At 39.2% G+C, this 15,926-nt stretch overlaps 1 protein-coding gene across 1 annotated transcript; it reads right to left on the reverse strand.

Annotated features, from left to right (window-relative positions):
• Positions 1 to 62: 62 nt before the first annotated feature.
• On the reverse strand, positions 63 to 15,926 carry hbp1 (HMG-box transcription factor 1). Its single transcript, XM_088339522.1, has 11 exons — positions 15,834 to 15,926; positions 13,421 to 13,525; positions 11,225 to 11,399; positions 8,998 to 9,118; positions 8,815 to 8,929; positions 8,631 to 8,752; positions 7,480 to 7,636; positions 4,534 to 4,678; positions 2,250 to 2,489; positions 1,909 to 2,050; positions 63 to 769 (listed from the first exon to the last, which is right to left on the reverse strand). The coding sequence occupies exons 2-11, from the start codon at positions 13,476 to 13,478 to the stop codon at positions 752 to 754; spliced, it is 1,293 nt and encodes a 430-aa protein (XP_088195648.1). The 5' UTR covers positions 13,479 to 13,525; positions 15,834 to 15,926; the 3' UTR covers positions 63 to 751.

Consider the following 15,926-nt stretch of genomic DNA (forward strand, 5'->3'; position numbering starts at 1 on the left):
TCATCCCGGGGGCCAGGATTTTAAGACCCCCGATTTAGCCGGTACAAGGAAGACATGAGAAAGTCCTAATAAGCTTTATAAAAGTGATTTATAATAATATGATACAAGGAAGGAGAGCTGTACATTATTGACACCGCGGCGGCCATTAAAGCGGGAAGAGTTAATTGCCGTATAAAGTGCCAGAAGAAGAAGCAGCAAAAGTCCCCAGAAGAAGAAAAGGGGCGGGGACACGGGCTCCCGTAAAATGGCCGCTTCCCTCCGTCGATGCGTCGGGTGGACCGAAACCCGACGCCGCTTTCCTTTTTGCATACGAGTCGTAGAGCGAGGGCGTCAAACCTCTTTGAGATCCGGTCGGTGCGGTAGAAAAATATTCTTGCAGGGGCCGGACGAGCAGAAGAGAGTGAGAGAAAGAAAAGTGGAGATAGAATGGAGAGGGAGAATAAAAAAGGAAGAGAGAGAGAAAAGGAAAAAGGTAGAGACAGAGAAAAAAGGGAAAAAAAAGAGAACAAACAAGAGAAAAAGAAAAATACAGCTACAGTTGCTTCACAAGCAAACATGTTTTTCCCTTGTGCTTCTCACACGGGCCGAATGAAGGCTGCGGGCCGGACGTTTGACACCCGTGCGATAGCGGAAGAAAAAGAGGGCGACGGCGCTTCCGCGTCGGCAGGAAGTGGGCGGAGTGGGCATCCTCGCCGTCGATTGGCTGCCGCGGGAAGAGGCGGAGCCAAAGCGCCCGGTGGGCGGATCCACGTTAAGTGGCCTGGGAACCCTGTTAAATGGAAACGAGCACAATTGAGCCATTTTATATATATATATATATATATATATATAATATACTGATTTTACAGCATTTATAAGCAATCCAGAATGTATATTGTTTTAGTTATTCATTTAAAAATGGATTTATCAATTTCTTATTTTTATTTATGTTTATTATCAATGTATAGTTCTAGTTCACAGGTGTCAAAGAGGCGGCCCGCGGGCCAGATCGGGCCCGCTAAGGGATTGAATCCGGCCCGCGAGACAACACTCAGAGAAGCGCAAGAGAAAAACAAGATGCAGGTTGAAATAGGTCCATTTGATGTTGCCAAAGCCAGGTGCCTCGAACACAGACACTGTACTTGTGTCTATCTCTCTCTCTTTTCCACACCTTTTCTCCCGCTCTCTGTCTCTGTCACTCTCTGTGTTTCTCTTTTTCTCTTTCTCTCTTCATACCCTTTGCGCTTTCTTTTCTTGTTTCTGTCTTTCGATTTCTCTTTGGATTTCTTTCATCCTCCCCCTTTCTTTTCCCCCTCTCTCATGACTTTTTATCTTTTGTTTCTCACGCTCTCTCCCTCTCTCTCTTTTTCTTTCTTTGTCCCGCCCTCTCTCCTTTTCCCTCCCTCTTTCTCTTATTTCTTTCTCTCTTTTTCTTTCTCTTTAATGCACTAGTCCGGCCCCCGACAGAGTGTTTGTTCTATCGTGTGGCTCTCAAGTTAAAATCAGTTTGACACCCCTGTTCTAGTTGGAATAGATAAAATATGAATATCTAAAATAAATACAAACAAATCAAGGAATGTATCAATAATATACAAAATGTATAAAATAAATGAAATTTAAAAAAAAATGAAAATACGAAAAAAAATCTTTTAAAAAATAAGATAAATTATGATTTAAATAGAAATAAATGTGAATATAGAATAAAATAGAAATATTGAAAATACATTAGAAGTAAAAAAAAAAGAAAATATTAGAGTTGTTTACAGTCAAGAAATACAAGATTTAAAACAAAATCAAAAAGAAAAAAAATCAAGAATGGATTATAGATCCTATCTATCGCTGAAAGTCTGTTATCATTCGACACTGCCCCCTGTTGGCTAAATGCCTCAAGAGCTACACATTATTAAAAAAAAAGGAAAGCGGGGTTACCGAGTTGGTCCTTTTTCTCTTCCAGCAGTCGGGATTGAGTCTTTTCTGCTCCTCGGCCAAAGCTTTCGCCTCCATGGTATACAACCGCCGTTCTTCACTCTTCATTTTCTTCCACTTGTCGCCCAAAATCACACTGATGGCTCTGCCGATGAGGGAAAACCGCATGGTGGTTTTTTTACGTTTTTTGTGACATCATAATAGTGACTTATATGGACGAAAGGGACAAAAATCATCCGAAGAGCCGTTTGGCTCTTTTTAGCGAGTCGAGCCGAAAGAGCCGCTTCTCGAAAAACTCGACCGACAATTACGTTTATCGGTCCTTTCGAAACGTCGTCCCTCACCTGTTGTCCTTTCCCGGGTACATTTGCGTATACTCCACGCGATACTTCTTGGCGAAGAGCATGAAGGCGTTCATGGGGCGCTTGCATTTGGTGGGCGTGGCCGCTCCCGCCTGACCCCGCCCCCCGGAGGAGCGCGGCGAATCCGAACGCTCCGACAGAGAGCTCCGCCTCTGCCGCTGCTGGCGGGCCATGCTGCTCAAAACGTACACCGCCGACGAGTCCAGCGGCGTGAAATCGTAACTGCGTCGGAAATGGAAGGGGGAAAAAGGAACAAAACAGGAAAATAAGCCTACTAATCGTGTAAATAAAGAAAACAGGGAAAGGGATGCGGCGTGGAATCCGTGCTAAACAAAACATGAAAGTGAGAAGATGCAGGATACGGTGGGATACCACAGGTTCTAACTGAACAAAACATGAAAGCGAAAATGGAGGGAGGAAGGGAACAAAACAGGAAAGTAAGCCGACTGCTCGTGTAATTAAAGAAAACAGGGAAAGCGATGCAGGGTGGAATCCCTGCTAAATGAAACATGAAAGTGAGAAGATGCAGGATATGGTGGGATACCACGGGTTCTAACTGAACAAAACATGAAAGGTATAAAACACATTCACTAACATGAAATTCAGAAAAGGTATAAAACACATTCAGTGACATGAAAAACGTGAAAGTGAGAAAATGCAGGATAGGGTGGGATACCAACGGGTTCTAACTGAACAGAACATGAAAGGGGCCCAGAAATCAGAAAAGGGATAAAACACATTCACTAACATGAAAAACTCCCCCCAAATATGCTTATATCAATATATTCAATGTATTTATTTTTGCCCGTTTTTAAATCCTTTTTTTCTATTTTGCCATGCAGGATTATTTCAACTCAAATATGAAAGTTTTCCCTTTTTACTTTCCTGCACTTGTTTAAAGCTTTCACTTCCTGTTTTATAGGAAAAAGGTGGAAAATATTTCATATGTATAAAATAAAGGGCAGTATTCTAAAAAATTAAGGGGGAAAAAAGGAAAAAGAGGGGGAATAAGGAAAACAAAAATGAAAAGGAAATGAAAGTGAGAAAAGGAAAATTGAGAGAGGGGAAAAAAAGAGAGTGAGAGAGAAAAAAAAAGGAAATAAAAATCTTTGCAGGGAGATTCCCATTCGGCCTCAACAGTGTATCCTAAATAAAACTTATCATATATCACATCTTTTTTTAAGGGAGTGCACGTGTCATGGTTTGGTGCCTGCAGTCCCTCTTTTCTCCCAAAAATGGCAGCTCTACCCCCTTTTCCTCTCTCTCTGTATTTGCTATTAGATCATCAGCCACCTCTCATATAATGACTCCCGACTCCCACCTCACGTAGCGCAATCGTTTTGATTCCTAAAGACTTTCTCCGGCTAAAACAATCAAGCTTGGTCTCCCGCAAACTCTTTCTTCAACTCCTTCCTCGTTTTAGTCTCACCCACTCCAAGACCTGCCACTCTCACCTCCCTCCCCTGTTCCTTCTTTGTCCCATGATTATCATGCACCCGGGCCATCTATCTTCAAGGTAATCTCCCATTCGACTGCATCCCTCGTATTCCTATTGTGTACTGCACGGGTGCGAAATGGGCAGCCCGCGGGCCAGATCGGGCCCGCTAAGGGATTGAATCCGGCCCGCGAGACAACACTCAGAGAAGCGCAAGAGAAAAACAAACTGCAGGTTAAGATATCTCAACTTGATGTTGCCAAAGAAAGGTGCCTCGAACAAAGACACTGTAATTGTATTTCTTTTTCTTTCTCTCTCTCTCTCTCTCTCTCTCTCCCTCTTTTCCACCTTTTTCCTCCCATTCTCTGTCTCTTTCACTCTCTGTGTCTTTTTAACTTCTTTTGATGTAACTTCCTTTTTTCCTTTTCTCTTTCTCTCTTCCTACCCTTTGCGCTTTCTTTTCTCTTTTTTCTCCTTCCGTCTTTCTATTTCTTTTTGGATTTCTTTCTTCCTCTCCCTTTCTTTTCCCCTCTTTCACGACTTTTTATCTCTTTTGTTTCTCACGCTCTCTCCCTCTCTCTCTTTTTTGTCCTGCCTTCTCTCCTTTTCCCTCCCTCTTTCTCTTAATTCTTTATCTCTCTTTTTCTTCCTCCTCAATCAACTAGTCCGGCCCCCGAGAGAATGTTTGTTCTATGGTGTGGCCCCCGAGTTCAAATGAGTTGGACACCCCTGGTGTTCTGCGTTTGGGTCCGCACGTTGATGTAAAAAGGAGTTTTTCCGCCACCTTGTGGCCGTTACAAGCAACGCTCCAAGGTAGAGTGCCAAACGAACCTCCTGAAAGTGTCAAAAACCAGCGAGTCGTCGCATTTGAGCGCGTCGGGGTGCGTGGGGGGCAGGCACAGGTCGCCCATTTGCATCTCGTAGCACGGTATCCCATGATGCACCACCGTCAGGCTCGGGTAAAAGGAAGACCACCCTGAAAATGGAAAAAGATACCTGTTGGGAGGAATTGCGCATCGTGCAACACGGTCTAGTGCACGGGAGACAAAGCTGAGAGAAGCAGGAGAGAAAAATGAGCTGCAGGTCTCACAAACGCTGTACTTGTATTTCTTTCTTTCTCTCTCTCTCTCTTTCACTCTCTCTCTCGTCCTCCCTTTTTCTCTCACCTTCTATCCCCCTCTTTTTCATTCGCTTTGTCTCTCTTTTTCTTTCTTTGTTCCTCTTTTTCTCTTTCTCTATCGGTTTCATTTTACCTTCTTTGGCTCTCCCTTGCTTTTTTTCCTTTTTTTTTGGTCTCTTTTGTTTAACATTTTTTATCTCTCTCTCTCTCTCTTTCTCCCTTCCTCTCTTTCTTTGTCCCATCCTCTCGTTCTCTCCCTCGCTTTCTCTTATTTCCCTCTCTCTCTCTCTTTCACTCTCTCTCTTTCGTCCTCCCTTTTTCTCTCACCTTCTATCTCTCTCTCTTTCACTCGCTTTGTCTCTCTTTTTCTTTCTTTGTTCCTCTTCTCTTTATCGGTTTCTTTTTACCTTCTTTGTCTCTCCCTTCCTTTTTTTCCTTTTTTCTGTCTTTTCTCTCTCTCTCTCTTGCATCAACCTCCTCTTTCTCCCCTGCTCTCTTTCTCTTTCTATTTCTGTTTGGATTTCTTTTTCTCTCTCTTTCTTTCCCTCTCTCTCACTATTTTTCTTTTCATCTCTTTTGTTTAACATTTTTTATCTCTCTCTCTCTTTCTCCCTTCCTCTCTTTCTTTGTCCCACCCTCTCTCTTGTTCTCTCCCTCTCTTTCTCTTATTTCTTTCTCTCTTTTTCTTTCTCCTCATTTCTTTCTTTCTCTTTTTCTTTCTTTTGTTGTTTCTTTTTTTCTTTCTTTGTTCCTCTCTTTTTCTCTTTCTCTATCGGTTTCATTTTACCTTCTTTGGCTCTCCCTTCCTTTTTTTCCTTTTTCTGTTTTTTCTCTCTCTCTCCCTCTTGCATCAACCTCCTCTTTCTCCCCTTCTCTCTTTCACTCTCTCTATTTCTGTTTGGATTTCTTTTTCTCTCTCTTTCTTTCCCCCTCTCTCACTATTTTTCTTTTTGTCTCTTTTGTTTAACATTTTTTGTCTCTCACTCTCCTTTATCTCTCTCTCTCTCTTTCTACCTTCCTCTCTTTCTTTGTCCCACCCTCTCTCTTGTTCTCTCCCTCTCTTTCTCTTATTTCTTTCTCTCTTTTTCTTTCTCCTCATTTCTTTCTTTCTTTCTCTTTTTCTTTCTTTTGTTGTTTCTTTTTTCTTTCTTTGTTCCTTTTTCTCTTTCTCTATTGGTTTCATTTTACCTTCTTTGGCTCTCCCTTCCCTTTTTTCCTTTTCTTTCTCTCTCTCTCTTGCATCAACCTCCTCTTTCTCCCCTTGTCTCTTTATATTTCTATTTTTTCTCTCTCTTTCTTCCCCCCATCTCACTATTTTTCTTTTTGTCTCTTTTTGTCTCTTTCTCCCTTTCTCTTTCTTTGTCCCACCCCCTCCCTTGTTCTCTCCCTCTCTTTCTCTTATTTCTTTCTCTCTTTTTCTTTCATTTGTTGTTTCTTTTTTCTTTCTTTCTTTCCGTCTGCCTTTCTTTCTTTCTTTCTCTCCATCTTTTCTTTTCATTCTTCCTTTTTTCTTTCTTCCTTTCTGTCCATCTCTCCATTTTATTCTTCCTACCTCATGAGTCCGGCCCCTGAGAGAATGTTTGTTCTATCTTGTGGCCCCCCGCCTAGGGTTTTGATCCGGCCTGCCAGACATCACTGAGAGAAGCGAGAGAGAAAAATGAGCTGCGGTTTTAAATATGCCCGGCAGGTGTCGCCAAAGCCAAACTAAAGCAAAACTCTTTTTCAGTCTCTCTATCTCTTACCCTGTGTCTTTCTCTCTTTTTTTATTATTTTAGTCCTTCTATCTTCTTCTTTTTCTCTTTCTTTCTTACTTTTTCTTTCAATTTCTTTCACTCTCTCGCTTTCCCTTTCTTTTTCACACTGACTCTTTTTCTCTATCTCTCTATGACTCTCTCCCTTTCACTTCTAATTTTCTTTGTTTCTTTTCCCCCTCTTTGTTATGTATTATTCTCTGTCTATACCTCTCCCCTTTTCTTTCTCTTTGTCTTTCTTTTTCTCTGTTTCTCCCATTCTTTTATTATTTCAGTCCTTCTATCTTCTTTTCTTCTTTCTTTCTTTCTTACCTTTTCTTTCCATTTCTTTCACTCTCTCGCTTTCCCTTTCTTTTTAACACTCACTCTTTTTCTCTATCTCTCTATGACTCTCTCCATTTTACTTCTAATTTGCTTTGTTTCTTTTCCCCCTCTTTTTTATATATTATTCTCTCTCTATATACCTCTCCCCTTTTCTTTCTCTTTGTCTTTTTTTTCCCTGTTTCTCTTTCTATCTTATTATTTCAGTCCTTCCATCTTCTTTTTTCTTTCTCTCTTTTTTCTCTTTCTTTCTTACCTTCTCTTTGACTCTCTCCCTTTCACTTCTAATTTTCCTTTGTTTCTTTTCCCCCTCTTTTTTCTATATTATGCACTCTCTATCTCCTTTTCTTTCTCTCTCTCTCTCTCTCTCTTTGTTTTCCTCTCTCTTTCTCTTAAATCTACTAGGGTGGCCCCCGGGACATTTATTTTCTAGCATGTGGCCCTCAGCTAAAATGACACCCCTGCTCTGGAGTATAGATACCAAAATACCAGCAGTACAGTAATACTACAGAAAAGTAGTAGAAAAGGAAATAGGAGATGCGGGTTTCGAACAGGGACCCGATCGACCCCGGGGCGTACCGCTACCTTTTCCTCGTACGAAGAAGGGATGGTCCAATCGGCATTCGGCACTCAGGAGGCCCTCTTCGGGGGAGCCGGGGTCAAAGGTAAGCTTGAGGACCGCCTGCCCGTAAGACAGCGTCTCCTCGTGGCCAATCAGCTTCAAGCCTTCGCAGCCGAAGCGCTGGGCGGAGAAAAGGGGAGACGGTCATCCCCGTTCTGCGTTCCGATTGGCTCCACGGAGGGAGACGCTTCTATGGCCAACAAATGTGGACCCGTCTGGGTCTTTGGGTTTTGAATAGAGACAGTATGTCTTTTCTTCCTTATAAGACTTTTCATTTGGGGTAAGTAAATGTAGTTTTCCTTAAAATCCACAAGATGGAGACAAAGTATCAGGTCAAGTAAAATGGTTTGTGTCCTTAATCAAAAAAGTTGTACGTTGAATGATTATTTAAAAATTATAATTAGATAAAAGTTATTTGAAAAAAAGGATTTGACTATAAAGGATTTTATACGATTGAATACAAGTTACATTTATCGAGTGCAATGAGGATTTTCACGCTGTTCCAAATGGGGAATGTTTTGGCTGGGGGGGACTCTGACGAAGGACGGCAGGCATCGTTTTGATAAACGCTCGGCTGTTTTGAGTTTTGCCAGACATCGAGGCGAGGGGGCGGACCCCACGTAGGGGGCTTTCCTGGCACGTCCATGGGAGGAGCCGGCACACCGGCTTGCGGGAAAAACGTGGGGGCCGAGAGGAGAAGCGAGATGATCGAGAGAGGAGGCTTGATAGAGACTCGAGCGACACTAACTCGGCTAATTCGATGGAGTTCACTTAGTTCAATTGTTTAAGAAATGAAATCCGCCCCCGTGTGGAAATGCCGGTCTCTTGTCCATATTTCCATCAAGAAACGAGACGAAATCAAAACATAAGCCTGTCATTCGGGTTTGTTCTTTGGTTTCAATGTGAAAAAGAGTATTTCATAAATAAACTGGACGATTCTCCTCGATACTCCCACGAGTAGAAAATGTCCCAAAATGTACTCCAGCAAACAAAAAAAACGGAGTAAAAGAAACGCGTTACAACCCGCCTCCAGATTTAAGTAACGGGCTCGATGTAGCCTAACGTAGCCGAGTACAGTTTCTTCCCGCGAGTAAAGTAATAGAGTGAGGTGTACCTTTAGCGAAGGTCCGCAAGACGCCGTCACGTCGTCGTCCTCGGAATCGTCGTCGGAATCGTTGAGTTGGTCCACTTCCTGCCACTCCAGGTTCAAGCCCCGGTGGAAGCGGAGGCGCGTTCCTTCAAAATAAAAGAGGAATAGAAAGGATTTTCAAGCAACCGGGGTTGCTCCGCCCACTCACCTTTCAGGAAGCAGTGCCAGGCGGTCTCGGGCCAAGAACAGGACCAGGCCATGTCCTCGTCGTCCGAGAAGGAGGAAGACATGGAGAAGACCCCGGACTCGGATTCGCTGCTGGCCTGCCAACGGGAGGTCTCCGTTAGGTCCTCAAAATGGCCGCCGCCCCCCCCAGTTACCGGCTGTTTACCCTGACGCGCCGCCGTTCCCGCAGGTGGCCCCTAGAGGGCGTCGGGGCGCTGCTGGCCAAAGGGGGCCGGGCGTAGGAATGTAAGCTGCTGCTGGTGCCGAAAATGTGGACCGGGGACGATCTGGGGGGGGGAAAAGAGAAACCACGTCGGGCAAAACTACTCTTTGACCGATATGCCGCGAATATATATTTCAGGCGTTAAACGTAAAGACATTTAAAGAAAAAGAGAAGAGAAAAAAATAGAGAGGAAGAAAAGGGAAAGCAAAAAAGGGAGAGAACGTGGAATAAAAAGGGGAAAAGCAAGAAGAAGGAAAAAAAGAAAGAAAACAGAAATAGAAAAAAGAGAGGATAACAAAAAGGGGTAACAAAGGAAAAATGACATAGAAAAAAAATTGAGAAAAGGGGGGAAAGAGGAAAGGAAAAGACATTTAAAGAAAAAAGAAAAAGAAAAAAAGTAGAAAGAAGTAGATGTAGAAGTAGCAAGAAAGGGGTTAGAAAAAGAAAGAAAACAGAAGTAGAAAAAAATAGAAGATAACAAAAAGGGGTAAAACAGGAAAAATGACATTGAAAAAAATTGAGGGAAGGGGTAAAAGTGGAAAGGAAAAGACATTAAAAGAAAAAAAGAAAGAGAAAAAAATAGTTAAAAAGGAAGAAAAAGGAAGGCAAAAGGGGAAAGAACATAGAATAAAAGGGGAAGAAAAAGAAAGACAACAGAAATAGAAAAGAGAGAGGATAACAAAAAGGGGTACAAAAGAAAAAATGACATAGATAAAATTGAGAAAAGGGGAAAAAGGAAAAGGAAGACGTTTAGGGAAAAAAAGAGAAAAGAATAGATAAAAAGGAAAGAAAAAAGGGAGAGAACATGGAATAAAAAGGTGAAAAGCAAGAATAAGGAAATAAAAAGAAAGAAAACAGAAATAGAAAAAAGTGAGAATAAAAAGGGGTAAAAAGGAAAAATGACATTGAAAAACATTAAGAAAAGGGGGAAAAGAGGAAAGGAAAAGGAAGACATTTAAAGAAAAAAAGAAAGGGAAAAAAATAGATAAAAAGGAAAAAAAGAAAGCAAAAAGGGAGAGAATATGAAATGAAAAGGGGAAAAGCAAGAATAAGAAAACAAAAAGAAAGAAAACAGAAATAGAAAAAAGTGAGAATAAAAAGGGGTAAAAAAAGTAAAAATTAACTAGAAAAAAATTGAGAAAGGGGGGAAAAGAGGAAAGGAAAAGGAAGACATTTAAAGGAAAAAAGAACGAGTGAAAAAAGCAGAAAAAAAGAAGGAGAGAACATGGAAGAAAAGGGAAAGAAAAAGAAAGAAAACAGAAATAGAAAAAGAGGATAACAAAAAGGGGTAAAAAGAAAAATTACATAGAAAAAAAAGAGAAAAGGGGCAAAAAGAGGAAAGAAAAAGAAAGACAATGAAAGAAAAAAAGAGAGAAAAAGTTGAAAAAAAATAGAAAAAAGGAAAGCAAAAAGAGAGAACATGGAATAAAAAGGGAAGAAAAAGAAAGAAAACAGAAATAGAAAAGAGAGATAGTGAAAAGGGGTAAAAAGGAAAAATGACATAAAAAATGAGAAAAGGGTGAAAGGAGGAAAGGAAAAGGAAGACATTTAAAAAAAAGAAAGAGAAAAAAAATAGATAAAAAGGAAGAAAAAGGAAAGCAAAAAGGGAGAGAACATGGAAGAAATAGGGAAAAAGAAAAAGAAAGAAAACAGAAATAGAAAAAAGAAAGGATAACAAAAAGGGGTACAAAAGGAAAAATTACAGAGAAAAAAATTGAGAAAAGGGGAAAAGAGGAAACAAAAAAGAAGACATATAAAGGAAAAAAGAAAGAGAAAAAAATAGATAAAAAAGAAGAAAAAGGAAAGCAAAAAGGGAGAGAACATTGCATAAAATGGGGAAAAGCAAGAAAAAGGAAATAAAAACAGAAAAAGAAAAGAGGGGATAATGAAAAGGGGTAAAATAAAAAGAAAAAATAACATAGAAAAAAATTGAAAAAAGGGGAAAAAGAGGAAAGGAAAATGAAGACATTTAAAGAAAAAAGAAAGAGGAAAAAAGGAGAAAAAAATAGATAAAAAGAAAAAAAAGGAAAGAAAAAAGAGAGAGAACAGTAATAGAAAAAAGAGGGGATAACGAAAAGGGGTAAAAAAGGAAAAATAAGAAGGAGAAAGAAAGAAAAAGCAAGCGTGCTGGAAAACATTAGCCACGCTGTGACTCAAGCTAGCGACCCACCTCCTGTCTTTGAGCAGCGGGCTCTGCGGGCTAGTCGCGATGTTAGCTAACTCGGCTAACCAGTTGGTGGCGCCGGTCCCTCCCTCCTGGTGGGAAACCCCGGCTCCCAGCTGGAAAACGGCCCCGGGCCCCTGAGGGTCCTCCTCCTCCACCGCTCGCAGCTCCGGCATGTCGTCTGCAAACGCAAAAAAAAAAAACATCTTCGCGAGCATTCTCTCTTGGATACGTCTTCGATGCTTAGGAAATTTGGGTCACGTGACCGGCAGCCAATCACAACTCGGCTGCCGTCATTCGAGCCGATTCGTCGACGAATCCAAAGGAGAACCCACCCGACTCATCGTTTGTTGCAGCCCTAATTTGATAAACGCTTGGAATTTCGTCAAAGTTTCGTATTACCGAATATTCTGGACAATTTTTCTCACCAAAACTTTGATATTTGAATCGAGGGGGAAATCAAAAAATATGTTTTTTCCAATCGATTCATTGAACCGATTCATCGATGTTTAAAGTAATGCAAAAAAATACTAGAGAAATACAACAAAAATACGACAAAATACTACAGAGATACGATAAAAACACTACGAAAGATACATCACAAAATACTACAAAAATACTGCTACAGTAATACCATAACACAGAAATACTAATCCAGAAACACTACCAAAAAATACTACAAAAACACTACAGCACAGCGGTAATACTATCAAAGAAAACACAGAAATATTACCACAAAAATACTACCAAAAAATACTATATAAATGCAAAAAAAACCTACAGAAATACAACAAAAATACGACAAAATACTACAGAGATACGATAAAAACACCACGAAAGCTATATTACAAAATACTTAAAAAATACTGCTACTGTAATACCATAACACAGAAATACTTATCCAGAAACACTACAGAAATTCTACAAAAACACTACGGCGGTAATACTATCAAAGAAAAACCAGAAATATGACCACAAAAATACTACCCCCCAAAAAAAACTATAAAAATGCAAAAAAAATACTACAGAAATACAACAAAAATACGTCAAAATATTACAGAGATACGATAAAAACACCACGAAAGATATATTACAAAATACTACAAAAATACTGCTACTGTAATATCATAACGCAGAAATACCAATCCAGAAACACTACAAAAAATACTACAGAAATTCTACAAAAACACTACGGCGGGAATACTATCAAAAATACAGAAATATTACGACAGAAATACTACCAAAAAACATACTACAAAAATGCAAAAATAAGAAATACAACAAAAACACGACAAAAATACTACAGAGATACGATAAAAATACTACGAAAGTTCCATAACAAAATACTGCTACAGTAATACTATAACACAGAAATACTAATCCATAAACACTACAAAAAAAATACTACAGAAATGCTACAAAAACACTACGGCGGTAATACTATCAAAGAAAAAACAGAAATATTACGGCAAAAATACTACCCAAAAAAAATACTACATAAATGCAAAAAAATACTACAGAAATACAACAAAAATACGACAAAATACTACAGAGATACGATTAAAAACACTAAGAGAAAGATACATAACACAATACTGCTACAGTAATACCATAACACAGAAATACAAATCCAGAAACACTACAAAAAAATACTACAGAGATGCTATAAAAACACTACGGCGGAAATACTATCAAAGAAAAAACAGAAATATTACCACAAAAATACTACACAAATGTAAAAAAATACTACAGAAATACAACAAAAATTCGACAAAATACTACAGAGATGCGATAAAAACCCCACGAAAGATATATCACAAAATACTACAAAAATACTGCTACCTTAATACCATAACACAGAAATACTAATCCAGACACACTACAGAAATTCTACAAAAACACTACGGCGGTAATACAATCAAAGAAAAAACAGAAATATTACAAAAAAAAATATTATAAAAATGCAAAAAGATACTACAGAAATACAACATACCGAATATTCTGGACAATTTTTCTCACCAAAACTTTGATATTTGAATAGAGGGGGGAGATGAAAAATGTTTTTTTTCCAATCAATTATTAAAGTAATGGTTAGTGCGGCCCTGATTGGACAATTTTCTTTTTTACATTACAGAATATTCTGCACAAATTCTCTTTCCGTCCAAAGGAGAATAAAGGGAAAAAAGAAAAAAAGGAGGTTACCGAAATCCATCTGGTATCCGGGCGAGGACGGCAGGTCCCGGTTGCACATCTGCTCCATTTTGCCGATTTTTAGCTCCCGTTCTCATCCGAGTCCCGTTTTCGTTCCTGTTTTCCGGACCGGGGGAAGCAAAATTAGGCGTTCGCGCGGGAAATCCCGCAAACTACACCGAAAGGCTTCCTTCTTGACGATCCCTGGCCCGGACCTAGCTTTTATTTTGCTAGCCGCGTTAGCCGCTAGCACGGCTTTAGCGCCTCGTTACCTCATGCTAACGCTAGCATTGTGAACACAGACGCTAAGGAGAAAATATATGATCTTATTATTAGCGGTGGGCCGTCCTGAAGGACCTTAACCGGGTCACGGTTACGGAGAAAAAAAGGAAAAGAGGGGGAAACGAGGAAACGATGAAAAAGGAAAAGAAATCATGGAGAAAAGAGAAAAAAAGAGAAAAAGTGAAAAAAAGACAATAAGAAAAAAAAAGCAAAGAAACAGTAAAGTAGAAAAAAATGAAGAAAAAAGGAAAAACTAAGAATAAATGAAAAAGGATCAGGGAAAAAGGGATGAAAAAAACAAGAAAAAGAAGAATGGGGAAAAGAAAGCAAATAAAAAAATGGGTAAAAAAGAAAAAGAGGGGAAAACTAGGAAACGATGAAAATCAAAAACGAATCATGTGAAAAATTGAGAAAAAGAAAACAACAAGTGAAAAAAAGACAATTAGAAAAAAGGCAAAGAAACACGAAAATAGAAAACAAATTAGAAAAAAAGGAAAAACTAAGAATAAATGAAAAAGGATAAGGGAAAAGGAAGAAAAAGAAAAGAAAAAATACAATAAAAGAGAAGAATGGGGAAGAAAGTAAATCAAAAATGGGGTAAAAGGAAAAAGAGGGGATAACAAGGAAACAATGAAAAAGGAAAATAAATCATGGGGAAAAGAGAAAAAAAGAAAGAAGTAAAAAAAGACAATTAAAAAAGTAAATTAGAAAAATTAAAAAAAAAAAAGGAAAAACTAAGAATAAATGAAAAAAGGTAAGGGAAATGGGTAGAAAAAAACAAGAAAAGGAGTAGAAAAATTACAAAAAAAGAGAAGAATGGGGAAAAGAAAGTAAATAAAACATGGGAAAAAAGAGGGGAAAACTAAGAAACGATGAAATACAAAAATAAATCATGTGAAAAATAGAGAAAAAGAAAAGAACAAGTGAAAAAAAGACAATCAGAAAAAAGGCAAAGAAACACAAAAATAGAAAAAAAAATGAAGAAAAAAAGGAAAAACTAAGAATAAATGAAAAACGATAAGGGATAAAGGGATGAAAAAAACAAGAAAAAGAAAAGAAAAAAATACAATAAAAGAGAAGAATGGGGAAAAGAAAGCAGATAAAAAAATAAGAAAAAAAGGTAAAAAATGAAAAGTATAAAATGGGAGTATAGGGAAGAAAAATGGAGGACAGAAAACCAAAGAACAAAAGAAAATAGCAAAAAGAAGAAGGGAAAAATATATATATTGTGGTTACCCTTACCAGCAGGTCAGCCTCACTTTATGGAAACTAAATTCTCCACTCAGCTTTTGATCAGTATTAGGAGGCACTCAATAACACACTGTCCCTTTAATATTTCCAAGGCGGTGCTTGTGAAGCGGCCTAAGTGACACGTGACATTTAGCGGCAATAGTTCATAATAGAAGAATAGGAATAGAGATATTTTTAATAAAAATCCAAGAAACGTTTTGTGTCCTCCCTCTACTTCATTTTAGCAAGTAAATCGATAAGAAAAAGAAGAAATGAAAAGATAAAAGATGAAAAAAATGAAAAGAATTCCTTTGTCCCTTAATGAAGAGCAAGGCCGGGTCACGTGACTCCGACGGCAGGCCTTGTTTATAAAGTTGGGAGCTCCTTCTCTGCGCATGCGCACCACGCACCTCATTCATTCTCCATTGCGCAGCCCAAAAGTCACATTAAAAGCACCAAAACTTATTCCAAACACAGCTTTTAACGCACAGTTCGAATCCCTTTTGTCGCAATAAAGAATATCGCGACGGGGTTTTCTCCTTTTTGGCTTTTTTTCGCCAACAAAAGAATGTCAACAAGTTGAGGCATGACGCAATTTCGCTGCTGGTTGAAAAAAAAATGAATGACATCCATCGGAACCGCGTCCTATTCGTCACATCGATTATTTTCCTTCGAATTCGAACATTTAAATCGACGTTCGATGTTTCAAAATGGGAAAAAAAACAAAAGGAGAAAACGGAGAAGAAAAAAACCCCGCACGACGCTGGAGCTCCCGTTCGACGATCGAAAAGCGCTTGACAACCGCGCTAAGTCCCCCGCACGGTGATATCGACTCACACTATCTCATATTTTTTGTTCTAAAATGACTTTGAAGCGTTTCGATGGCGTAAAAAGCGTCCAAATGTGGACTTACCAGCCCCGTCGCCATCGACAAACTCTCTGTGGTATTCGCTCAGGAGTTGGGTGGGAGGGTCTCCAACTCACGCGTCCGATTGGTCGAGCGGAG

Source organism: Urocampus carinirostris, chromosome 7, assembly GCF_059441175.1.
Source record: "Urocampus carinirostris isolate Australia breed hairy pipefish chromosome 7, RoL_Ucar_1.0, whole genome shotgun sequence".
In the NCBI taxonomy this organism is placed as follows: domain Eukaryota; kingdom Metazoa; phylum Chordata; class Actinopteri; order Syngnathiformes; family Syngnathidae; genus Urocampus; species Urocampus carinirostris.